Source organism: Hippichthys cyanospilos, chromosome 9 (assembly GCF_059441005.1).
Source record: "Hippichthys cyanospilos isolate Australia breed blue-spotted pipefish chromosome 9, RoL_Hcya_1.0, whole genome shotgun sequence".
Classification (NCBI taxonomy): Eukaryota; Metazoa; Chordata; class Actinopteri; order Syngnathiformes; family Syngnathidae; genus Hippichthys; species Hippichthys cyanospilos.
This window is the reverse complement of record NC_142377.1, coordinates 20,763,405-20,777,000: the sequence shown is the minus strand read 5'-3', so window position 1 is coordinate 20,777,000 and position 13,596 is coordinate 20,763,405. Positions and strand designations below refer to the sequence as shown.

At 39.7% G+C, this 13,596-nt stretch overlaps 1 protein-coding gene across 1 annotated transcript in view; it reads right to left on the bottom strand.

Moving 5' to 3' along the window:
- Window positions 1-12,471, bottom strand: part of kif5ab (kinesin family member 5A, b) — a 62,202-nt gene extending 49,731 nt beyond the window's left edge. The window contains exon 1 of the mRNA XM_088423588.1: window positions 12,052-12,471. Coding sequence (XP_088279714.1) covers window positions 12,052-12,180 — 129 coding nt within the window. The 5' untranslated portion in view covers window positions 12,181-12,471. The remainder of the gene's footprint in view (window positions 1-12,051) is intronic.
- Window positions 12,472-13,596: the final 1,125 nt, after the last annotated feature.

Below are 13,596 nucleotides of genomic sequence, written 5' to 3'. Positions count from 1 at the left end.
GACAGGTCATGTAAAACCCAAACATATTCTCCTGCAGGGTGAAGCATGGTGTCACGGTTTGACGATTATTTTGGAAATGCATCATGATGTAGCAACTTTAATTTGGCATGGGTTTTATTTTGCATTCATTCTGTGTTTTTCCCCAATTGCCATCTTACAAAAAAAAAGTGGAGAAACAAACCGACCAGAGCGAAAGATGCTGCATTTTTCATCAAGACGGGAAATTACATGGAGGGAGGACACAAACACAAAAATCTCATTAAGTTTTCACACAAGACAATAAGCTTAATATTAGCCAACATATGGATGGGAGAAGATGGTGAAGAGAATAATTAGAAAGCATTCAGTTGAGCGTTACCAGACAGAAAAAAAAGCTCGTTTAACAAAAAATATAAATAAGATTTGGCGGTTAATTATTCAGTGTCCTCTAGATCAGTATGTGAGGTAATGCGATAAACCTAGCAAGAAAATATCATATTTCATTGATTTAAAAGAAATCAAGGTCTCACTTTAAATTTAACATTAGAGTGTTTATAAATAAATGCATCAGATTACAGAAGGCTTGCAATTTCGCATTTGATGGAGCCCTTTGGCATCCACACACACATGCACCCCCCCCCCCCCCACACACACACACACACACAAGCATAAGCATACAGAAACATAAGGAATAATGAGGTATAATAATAAGGTAAATAAGGAAATGAGTAGCTCTCAATGCTTCCCAATTGATTACAACCTGGGATGCCCATAGAGAGGGACTCCATATTGGATGTCGGCACACTGTACAACATCAAACATATTGAACGGCTAATGGCTCTGTTGTATGCTTTTCATCCCACGCCGCATATTTACTCGATGAATTCATTCTATGATGAATGATTCGTTGGCATTTGAGTGAAAGACGCTTATACTAAATCCCTGAGGTTGTTGTTTGTAAAGATTGCCACTGAGCACGTAAAACAAATGTGTGAAGTCAGCCACAAAAAAACGTGGTAAAATTATTTAACATAGATTTTTGAATGACACAAACACTATGCACCTTGATTAAAACTTCACATGCAAAACCTAATTCCCCTTATTAAAGAAGACACATTTGTTTATTATATGTGTCGAATTATTTACCTTTACCTAATTGGTTTAACAATTTAAGCTCATCTACGATGTGATAATATGATAGTATTGTATAGAATCTTGATGCTTGGGCTATTTATCAGGAATGCAACTGGCAAGGATTTAAAATTTTAATTATTGTACTTTCGTGTCTCCTTTGAGAAAAGCATCATTTATCCTCCACTGTTAATTCAATCAGCGTGGCAGCAGTGACTAATGTGGCCGATCTATAATGCAAAAAGTGCAAACTGCTCTAAGTAAATTTAAACAGTGTGTGCATGTGACCGTGGGATTGCGTTGTGAGCCATTCTCCATCAGAAAGACGAGTGCATTTTGCCATCAGAAGCGTGTTCCTGCTGATGAACACATCGGACTAGTAATGAATAATACAAATACCGTTAAAGGCTATTGTAAAATAATAAATGTGGCACTCATTTCTAGAAGACATTTCGGTGGCTAGTCAAGGGAAAAAACAGGCGGAGTACTCCAAGAAATAGTACTGCAGGCTGGAATTGTCAAATTTAGCATTGGGATCATGTCTATTTTTTTGTTGTAGCCATTGAGCCATGACGTGAGTTAATTTGGATTATAAAAGGGCCACGGGGGAGAAGAAAAACAATACGCATGAAGTGTGGAATTAGCATAAAATGAAAATAGGTTCAAACAATTCCTTATACAGGTGAAGTGGAAGGAACGCTTTCACTCCCCAGAGACGTTTTACTTTTTTTTTTTTTTTTAAACAAGATGTAGGCGTCCGTTTGGCAAACACTTCAATGTTCATCCCAAATCTCACACAAAAAGTTTGCTGTGAAAAATGGATGGATGGATGGATGGATGGATGGATGGATGGATGGATGGATGGATAGATAGATAGATAGATAGATAGATAGATAGATAGATAGATAGATAGATAGATAGATAGATAGATAGATAGATAGATAGATAGATAGATAGATAGATAGATAGATAGATAGATAGATAGATAGATAGATAGATAGATAGATAGATAGATAGATAGATAGATAGATAGATAGATAGATAGATAGATAGATAGATAGATAGATAGATAGATAGATTGACTCTGTGGTTGACTGGCGATCAGTCTCAAATGTTCCCCGCTTCTCTTGCCAAAACCTATCCGGGATAGGATCCAGTTGACACTGCGACCTTAATGAGGACAAGTGGATTAGAGAACTGATGATCATTGATCCTTGAAGTGAGGTCTTGTGGATCATAAATGGCCAGAAACAATCATATCATTACATAAGAGAATAAAATGAATAAACAGAGGTGGGGAATAAGTACATTCAAAAAAGGCTCACTCACTTCTACTTAAATATTCTGCATGCCAAGTGGATGCCGTGACACATCAGCATTACGCAGCCCACAGCCTGGAGGGGTGTCGGCTGGGACCATGGATTAAAATAAATATAGGATAAAAGGTTTTTTTAGGGAGACGGACAAAACAACAGTTAACTAAAAGCAAGGTTAATGTATTTGGGCTTTAAAATAAAACCAAAAAAAAGGCTGGGATTAAGTTTAAAAGCAGCTCACTCAAGTGCGGATTCGATACATTGATCTGTGATTAATCAAGAGGGCAGAAATGCTCACTAGATTCTGTCCACTTTCTCCTCATGCCATGCTAATGTGGCAGAGATACAAATGCCAAACCATGTGCTTCACTGACTCCAGGGCACCTCAATGCACCAAAGTTGAGAGGATGCTGCATTAATGTGCCCTCAAGCACAAAACCCTCCCAGTCATGCCCTCTTTCGCCATCTGAGGAGGATAAAGGCAGCGTATGTGTTTACAAAAGTGGCGTGGCCTTATCTGAACATGCCGCTTGTGCAGACGGAATCAGCGGTTGTTGGAATTTAAAGTGTTTATAATATATATATACCGTACATATATGTATTCATTTATTTATTTATTAAAGGGGAGAGGATGCTGGCGATCTATTTTTTTTTTTTTTAGCATTTTTCATTTTGGACTCAAAATCGATTGAACCAATTGTCCAACAATAAGGAGCAAGTAGGAGCAGTGCTCATTATTCAATGGTGAAATACAGACTCCAAAAACAAGTGAGTTGAAAATAACCCATGTTTAATTTCAAAAAAGGAGTTGTTTTGTAGAAGCCATCTCACCCTCCAAAGAAACTTTTTTTTCTTTAAGAATTTCATATCTAATCATAATTATTTACAGTATTGTAGATAACAATAAGAGGTGTACAGTATTTTATTTGTATTTTACTTTAAAAAAAAACTGCTGGACTTAAATTGTCCTTAGATGTGATTGTGAGTCTTTCAATGAGACTTCTCATCTCCTTTCAGCTCATCATGACAGCACTAATATTCGTCATTCCTCATAGGGGACTAAAAATGATGTCCGTGAATTCTGCCACATTTTCTGTCTACATGTGTTTTCACTTTGAGATCAAGCTTTCACCAACATGAATGATAGCATTAACAAGAAGCTAGCAGACTAAATGGCTAAGATATGTGATTTTAGTTTTCATTCCGTCATGCAAGTTTGGCAGTAAACTTCAACTGGGACCGCCATTACTAATCTTGAAGCTTCAAAACAAAGTGACTGCCTGGCAACCAGTCCAGAGCGTATCCCTTGTGTCCCCACAATTCAACTGCGATAGGTTCACCTGTACCCCCAATAAGGACAATTGGAACAGAAAAAGAGCAGATGGATGTGCCCTGTGATTGATCAGCAGCCAGCCCCGCTTCTCTCACCAAATGTCAGCTGGGAAAGGTTCCAGCTCAACCGTGACTTAAACGAGAACAATAAAATTCTCGATAATGCACGCACTACGCGATTGATTGGCAACCGATTCGGGGCAGATGTTGGCTCCGTGTCGAATGCTCCGAGTCACTCGCACTCGGAATAATCACACGCCTGATAAAAAGAAGCGCTCCCACAAAAAATGGCCGCCGTGTCATGACAAGATGACATCATTACTCTCTGAAATCCGACAAAAATATCAAGCACGGGTACGAGGTGTTGTAGACAGTGGGAGACAAGGACCCTGAGTTGGAGGAAGCGGATTAACCGCGACGCCAAGCAGCGGCTGTGGCATCCAACGGGAAAAATGAGCTCACGTCTTGACCCCGCACTGCAATCCCATTACAGTGTCCTAATTGGATCGGGTGTGTGCTGCGTAGCGAGAGCATTAGAGCACTTTAGTGTGCTCGGGGGAGACCTTCGGACATTCCATTTGTGATTCTGCTCTCAGTTAGCAGACACCGCAGGATAGGAGCAGTGCACAGATGCGAAGGATAGGCACACTGACTGGCATGGTAGTACATACATTTGCGTCTAAATAAGTTATTCAAACCGTACCACTCAATCTCCAGCAAAGGCAAATATGTCAAAGTTGAAGCTAAACATGCCTCTGTTGAATGGGCTGGAAGTGTTTTCATACAAATATTTAATGTAATTATGATTGATTCACACAGTGATAGATGATGGTATGTCCTCACCAGGGTTGTAAAGATAAGAATAAATCATTATTATTATGTTTTTCAATTTTTCCGCTCAATTTTAGTTCATTTTAAAATGGGTTGGTTTTCAGTCGGTTGTTTTTATTTATTATTTTTTGTATAAAGGCTTTTTTTGTTGTTTTATTGTGTTTAGTCTTTGCAAACTCCCCCTTGAATATTTGTTTACTGATAAACTAGGGCATATTTCCACTATTGAGTCTACATTGTTGCATGCAAACAGAACGCCAATGTAAAACAAGGACCTGCTCTAACATCAAAGCCAAAATTTGTTTTGCTAAAAAACAAGTGTCTCAGCTTCACTACACCCGCACTGTGACGCAATTCCTCAAGGTATCATTACTCTGCTTTTTGCAACAATGGTTATGCAAAGCCGTCTCCAGTTGTTGCACAGAGCCACAACATTTATTTTAGAGCTCAGCCTCAACCCATACCATCGCAAAAAGACCGGTTGTGAAAACTCCAAGCCATGTATAGCTGGGCCAATTAACAGCATTAGTAAACATACAAACTTTTAAGACTCGCAAGCGCACTGGGAACGGCAGCCAAGAAAAGGTAATCTATAGAATTGTAAATAGTGGGCAGAAAATAGTGGATCAATAACTCTCTTGTGTGCACATTTAGAGAGGACCATTTAACACGGGTAGAAGATGCTAATTCAGAGCAAACAAGTCAGCAGTACTACACAATCCCATCACATTCCTTTCAAAACAATCCATGATAAATTAACAAGCCAATAATGTTAATCGGCAACCATTTATTGTTTTATGAGGTCTGGTCAGAGTGGGGCTATTTATTGGGTGGTAATTGACACAGTTGGGTAAAATACACTCTTAACCAACAAACAGTATATGCAAAGGAAGAAAATGCCTTTCATGGACTGTACATGCCATGTCATTTTGTTAAAGGAGGCTTTTTTCACAATTTAAGATGTTCCAGGGCGCGGTAATAACATGCCTTCGATCGAAGGTCAAGAATAATAGCGTACTGTACTTTACAACTTTCTTCTGCTAGTCCAACGTTGACGAAAAAAAAACTCGAAGTGGAGCTAAGTGGTTGCACCGAGACAAGTGTCGGCAACTTGATGGAAGTAGAAGCACGGGATGTGAAGAAATAAAGAAAGCCTCCACAAAGACAAGTGAAGCATGAATCCATCCATTATGGCAGCAATCTTTGACCGTCTCACAACTTTTGTGTTGCGTTAATGACATACCGTTTGCTTTCTGTTCTGTATGAATAGAGAGAAAAGCGTGAGGAGCGAAAGAGGAAGAATAAAAACGCATGATTGAATGCTGTTGTTGTTGATCTATAATATTTACAAGAAAGGGGGCAGGAGTATTCTTCGGCGTGATTGTATCAGGAAAAGACACTTTTAAGGCTTACGCAATTATCGCATCCGTGACAGTCAAACTTCATTCGCCAGCGGAGCGAAACGTTGTGGCTTTGGTGAGTCACAAGATTTTGCGAAACGGAGATAGACTGCATTGCTTTCGATTTCTGTGCCACTCTGCTTGTTTCGGTCAAGGTACCGGTGGCTTTTTTTTCCTTCTTCTTTCAGTCTCTTTGTAAAGCGGGATGGTATAACCTACCAAGGCTCTACTCTGTTTATTAGGGCACTCCATTTTTTTTTTTTTTTTGCATATTTTGGGGAATTTCACTTACTGGGGAAGAACGACATTACATGGCCGTTGAATGCTGCAAATGTTCTTTCTTTTGTACAGCAATGCTGAAATAAATACACTTAAAATGGACCCTGAAAGCGCTTGAGTAAAATTAGTAAAAGGACATTTTCAGGATGTACAGTGTGGTTTCACATATTGTTTTTGGAATTACAGTACTTTTATTTTATGTATTATTTTGTCATATTTAATTTTATGAATATTTATCAACCGTAATAAACTTGCAGTATATGTATAGAAATGAATGGGCCATGGGATTAACTGGCAAGCAATGGAGGGTGGGCCCCACTTCTTTCATCAAAGTCAGTGGAGATAGACTCCTGCTCACCTGCAACCCAACTGAGGATAAGTGGTATAGAAAAGCAGATGGATGTCACCTGTCACCAAGTTGCATCTAGTCCAAGATGGATTCTACTTCTCTCACCAAGAATCTGTTGAGGCTAGGCTCCAGCTCATTGGTCACCTTACTGAGGATAAGTGGTATTGAAAATGGATGGATAGATTCGCTATGCAAATAATGAGCTACTAGTCCAGAGTGGAACCTACTTCTCTCATCAAACGGCTGATAGAATAAGCTAAAGATATCAAATATGGATTTGTGTGCATGATAAGCGACTAAAAGGCTTTTGACCTTTCTCTCACTTTTTTAAACACACTATTATTTTCCAGAACAAAACATACAGAACCTGAGAATGTTATTTTATGGGAGAATCTTTTATAAGAGGTGAGGGCGGTCCCTCGGGGGCATTAAAAATAAGCCACTAAATTGAGAAAGTAATGGCCCACAGCCGCCACCGATGACCGTCCACACGGTCGGTGACCTATATTTTAAAAGCGCCACCAGAGTCACACCCCAGCGGAAGGTTAAGCGTTGGCTAACGCTTTCTCCTTCTTATAAACTGTGAAAAAATAAAAAGATGCCACTTCAGCTACACTCAACTCAAGCACATCTCTGGAATTAAATCATGAGGGTGCACGACAATTGCCAGGCAAACGAACCATCAAATCACTTCATTTTGCTGCAAAAGACTCCAGAGGATGCTGTGATACAGTGATGGTTAAAAAAAAAAAAAAAAAAAAACTGCTGGGAAATAACACTTATCTCAGTCCTAAATCTTGCTGTGGCGTATTGCTCCAGGTGTGATGCATGCAATCCATTTTCATAGAGTACATGGCAGCGAGCATGCAATGGTGATAAATCAACCACACAACGGGGAAAAAAAAAACTTGCTCTGTAGAGGCGAGCATTATTATTTATTCAGTTCGAAGCATGGTACCCATCATCCCTTGCTCCCTACCCCCAACCATCCCTTTTACCAGCATATTAGACGAAGGTCCCACGTGTGATTCCACATCATTGCAGACAGTGAAACTACGCTGACAGCTGTGTCGCTACACAGCGGAGTGCGGAAAAAACAAAGGCTGAGCCTAAGGGCAGTGTGGGTCGAGTGTGACTATGAGAACGGCTGCCATGCACTGGGACCACAACTAATAATAGAAGAACATTCCGTCCTTTTTGTCATACAGGTAGGGCAGTTTCAGTGCCGCCATTACTTGTGGGACAACAACAAAAAAAAGCAATGCACAACAAATGTAATGCTTTTACATGCAAAGGATACAGCTCAGGGGTGTCAAACTCATTTTTGTCATTGGTCACATTGTAGTTATAGTTTCTATCAGAGGGCTGAATTTTATTGTTAAATACATTGTTTAGTTCGTAGCACACTTAGATAGTTTTGAAATCACAGGTCAGTAAAAACTGTTCAACAGAGAGATTGGGAATAAAAACTGTTGTTTTCGTTCCAAAAACTTTTCAAAAGTTGAATACAATTTGGTATTTTAGCCAGAAACCTCAAGTTAAATCAGCATTTCGCGGGCCACATAAAATGATGTGACGGGCCAGATCAGGCCCCTGGGCCTTGAGTTTGACACCTGTGATATAGCTAGACAGCCAGACAGACCTACACGCACCTACATGGGTTCTCGCCAGACACACATTTTCTTCCTACATTCCAAAACCATGACGTGACGAAGAAATGTGTCCCCCTCCAGAATTTAAGTTGCCCATCAGTGCTCCAGAACACCTCTCATCACTACTGCAGCAAAATACTGCTATCATGGGCAGAATATGTAATAAATGTCATGGCTGGTGACTGTCAATTCATATTCAATACTACAGCCATACCAAAAGGTTACATGGGAACCAAACATCTCAGGTGGCATTTCAGTGTCATTTCATCCCTGACCGAATAGACTTGCTGTATGTACGTATATTCTATGGAATAGTGTCACTGCTGTTGTATGAAAAAAATAAGAACGGCCAGCCATGCTGGAAGTGCAGCCAGACTATTGTACTTGAATGCGACACGCTTTGAATGGAATTGAGGCCATTGTGCGAGCTGCATGAACAGGTCATGTCACAGTTTGTTCCCAAATGAAAAGATGAAGCTGAGATTCAAAGATTCCTTCAACGTGGATCTTACCCTCTCACAAAATCCAGTCAAAAGCTAACATGTTGAAATTCTTCAATCTAAATCAAGTGTTAGAGAAGTTAACCACTGTAAAATACTAAAGGGCAACAAAGAAATACATATCATCATTTAGGAACTGGATCACACGTATCAATAAAAAATTGCTGCTTCAAACCAAAATGGCCGACTCTTTAAAAGCATGGATTCTTGAGGGTTTTTTTTTTTTTCCTGTTGGTCTGTTTATGAGTCATAGAAAGGTGTCGCAAAGTTCACGTGAACAAGTGAAATCGGCCTCGGGGCTGAATTTTCAAACATGATGGGGTTACCTTATTTAGCTACATGCACAACATGAAAGGCATAGAAAAAAGAAAAAAAACACACTTCTCACTATGACACTTGTAACAATAACACTGTGAGTATGCCAGGGAATAACAGCAATGGTACATCTCTTATCAGTCAAGCATCACCACTTCATGTTCTTACCACATCTTCCACCCTCCGCTGAGATGTTCTTCCATCCATTCCGACAACAACAAGACTCCTCTTCACATTTCCTCCGAGCCTGCCATCACCAGCACACATTACTGTCTCTGCAGCCTCTCAAACCTCCAAGTGGTCCAAAACTGTGAGTTGTAATCTGAATTAATTCAGGGCCTAAGCATGTGTCTGCCTGACATTTTTTAACCCTGATTTAATCTGATGGCAGATGCATGAAACGCTCTCGGGAAATTTTGTCTGCGATTATCCCAAAGGAGATAGAAGGGAACATTTACTGTTTGTTATTTCTTTGCAGCACTATAAGCACATAACACACTCAACTCGCCGCACAAAAAGTAATTAGGAGAGCAAAAAGATCAACACTAGAAATGCTTTAGTGATTACTTTTGTCAGAGAGAGGAAAAAGTGCAATTTGTAGCAGACTGCTTTGCCTTTCACAAGTCATTTTGCTCTGAATACTAATGAATAATGCAGCGGAGCATTGGATGATTTTAAAGCCTTTTTTAATAGCAATATCAAAAGGAAAAGGAAGTCATCTGTTGCAGGGTCAAACTGTCACTGTCATAAAACCATTATTAACTCTACAGGCATTATTTCTAAGTAACGCTTCTGAACCGACATACACAAGCACAAAAAATGAGTTAGGCACTGTTAGAATTAAATCTGAAATAAGACATGTTATGCCATTTTTTCCATAAAAGGTCTGTGACATCCAACCATCAAACTACAACTGTTGCTAGTGTTACCAATTTACCAGCCTTTCGACTTCTTAATGGTCTTATTTTAGACACCTTCATGACCAGACTGCAAATGAATGGCGCACAAATCTACTGCTGGCTTATTTAAGAAGATTTTTTTTATTATTATTATTATTAATATGGTTCATTAACATAAGGCGTGATGTGAACGTGATTCACATTGCAGATTAGCATTCTTTACTGGCATGCAAGTGTAAAACAATAAAACGCTCAAAAGGACATGAATGCTCGGAAGGTAAAGGTAAACATTGGAGTTTCCATATTTAGCATTTTAACTGCCAGTGTACAGTATATCTTCTTTATATCATAAAGTGAGCAAAAAGGCAAACAAAAAGAAAAAAGAATAAGTACGACTGCAAACAGAGGTAGACCAGTGCCTGACGAATGACGAACCAGGAAAGAAAAATAGCCAAATGTAAAATACACCAAGGGGCTGACGGACCGACGATTACAATATTGTCTGGCTTGAAAAAATGTCGGACTGACAAAGAAGACGAATGACTCATGTTGAACCAGCAAAAAAATGTAACCTCTGCAAAATAGCCAGGCCACTGCCAATGATGAATGAATTAAGCAAACTGCTCTTTTAAGTGCAAGGTCTCATGCTGTGCATATTGTTTGTTTTTCTAGCAAAAATATACTCTGTGAAAATGTTGGCATTGCCTGCCTTGTTTTTTCCCAGTATATTTGAACATTTTGGGGTTGTTTTTCATTGATTTTCCCCAGATTTCCTCACCATATTTCATGGTATAATAAATACTTATCATTTGGGGGGATTTGTGAAAAAAAAAGAAAACTTTCCTTTTTTGTTGCTGGAGGAAAAATCCATCACATCGATCAGAGTGTGGTTGTGAGCTGCATGGGCTGGCAGTTGCCAATCATTGCTCTCGTGTGAATGTGAATACTGATATCTCCATATGGGTCCTAAAATTGATTAGTGACAAGTCTTCTCTTGCCAAGTCTGCTGGGATAGACTCCAATGCATCCAATCGGGGACAAATGGTAGAACATTTTATGCATGTATGTGTGATGTGTGTGACTGATAACCAGTCCAAGCTGCATCCCGCTTCTCTTGCCAAAGGTTAACTAGGACAGCTTCTCTCACAGTCACCCACATGTCTAATGAGGACACACACGATGGAAAATGGATGGCGCCGCGCGCCCTGCGATTGACTGGTGACCGGTTCACGTCGGACTCCGCTTCTCTCGCCAAAAGTCATCTGGGCCTCTTCAAATGTGACCTCAATGAGGACACGTGGTATGGAAAATGGATGACAAACAGCCTGAGGTGTACCACTCTGCTCTCGCCAAAATTCACCTCAGGCTCTGGCTCACCTAGCTGGAGCCCCAATGATTTGAGAAGAAAATGGACGAATGCATGTTGATTCTAAATATTATGGCTGACGGATGTTCATGAGGGAGCCGATGGCAAATTTCTGCAGCCTCCTCTATCACTTCCACTCAATGTTCACACCAGATGGGCGTGGATTTAGATGTCCCATTCAAACAATGACCACATTTGCAATTAAACTCCCCTCAAAATCCTCCACCTGCTGCCCGCACTGTCACATGGACAAGCCCCAGTTCCATCACCCTCAGGTATACTGTGCATATCTACATCTAATTGAACGCGTGTGGCTTCTTGAGGCATCTGTCGCTCGAAATCAGCCTGCATAATCGACAGCCGTACGAAAGGAAAACGCACTACCCGAACAGAAAGGACCCATGCGTATAATCAGAAGTCCCATTAAATTGGCAGCAGCTCAAAATTTACAATCAGGCTTTGCATTATGTCCTCAGTTAGATCAATTGTGACACAAAGAGTCGGCTTTAAAGTGCATTTAAGTGTGACACCTTAGGTCAGAGCAAAGCATGATATTAACATTCATTCATAGTATGCAGATTGGATTATTGATATGTTTCCTTTAGAAGCTTTAGAGCGGCCAGCGGTGCAAATAAGCATTAATTGACATGACCATGAGAAGGATTAGTAAATTAAAAAACAAAAATCATATTGGCAACTTACCCCAAGGAGAACAGTGTCTTCACCTTGGAACACCGGGATGAACTTATCTCCACGTATGATTTCCGATCGGTTGAGTGGACGAAAACGGCACAGCACCTTGATATTGCATTCTGCATTACTGTCAGCCATTGTTGTTTAAAAAAAAGAAAGAAAAGAAAGCCCAATTTTAGGGGGGGAAAAATAAAATAATCTCTCTGCAACCTGTTCTCAAGTGCTTGTTTATGCACACCGGAGGCAGTGCATTTGCAAGATTGGACTATACACTACAAGCGTTTTTTTGCCATTCAAAAGAATAGAGAGAAAAAGTAAAAGGGTAAAAAAAAAATAGAGGGAAAAAGAAAACAACCCGAGGCTCAATTTGGTGGTGAACAGATGGCGGAGAGTTTCACTGGGGGAGAACAGTGCAAACTGGTCTGGTCGACAGCGTCTGCAAAAGCAGCGTGCTCGCATGTCTCTCTCTCCTTCCTCATCTCTCTCTCTCACTCTCTCTTTCTCTCTAGGAGTGGGCGGGGCATCCGACATCCTCTCATCAGCACCGCGAGATGAAGAAGATGTGTTCTGACACCATCCCTCCCCCAACCCCTAAACTGCATATACACTGACATCGTTGCATATACTGTGCTGACATTGTTGCAGGTGATTTTATCTTAAAGTTCACAACTAAAATACGAAAAGAAATGTGTGTACTCAACTGAAAGTGGGTTGCCAGGTCAGATCCTAAAATACCCCCGTCCAGAACACCTGCACAAGCCAAAGAAATGCAATGTAGAAATCTGCTAGTGCCAAGACAATAATGCTTGGTTTTCTTTGTGTTTATTTTTGTTGTTGGAGAGCTTCACTGCATGGGTTCCAAATATTTTTGTATGTGCAGCACATGCCAATGGGAAATGTAAGCACAATGAATGCATGACTCAAAACTATACAGCTTTTTTTTTATACCAGAAGTTATTTTTACTGTTAATGAGCTGTACCATGTGATATTTACTAAATTTGCTTCCAGGTATGCGTCACAAATGTGACTCTGTTCTCTGTATGTGTGGTTTTTTTTGTTTGCTTTTAAATTTAATGATTTGTTTGTTTTCAAATGACTCAAAATGTATTTTTAATAATGGAAGCGCATTGAGTTACCTTGGGTGTGAAACGAACTATCAATATGCTTTATTTGGGGTAAATTGTTATGCAATGCCAAAAAAAAAAGTTTTGAGTAATATATGAAAATTTGGCAACCACTCCAGGGTTTCCCCACCTCCTACCCTAAGCCAATGGAATACTGTTTATCAAATGCATTTTTGTTGTTATATGAAGAATTCCACAGAAGGTTTTATTTTGACTTATTTGGCAAAAAGATTGATGAGCTATGTGGTGAAGTCTTTATACCTCCCGTTTAATTCTAAGTTTGAAATCTAGTCCACTTTTATTTGGATACAAAAGGTATTTCAGTACATTGAAAAAATATAAGTATTTTTTTGTTTTTTTTTCACTTTGGTGGGACCCTTCACGTATAACTCACACATGATATAAAACATGATGGTTAAATAATGGGTA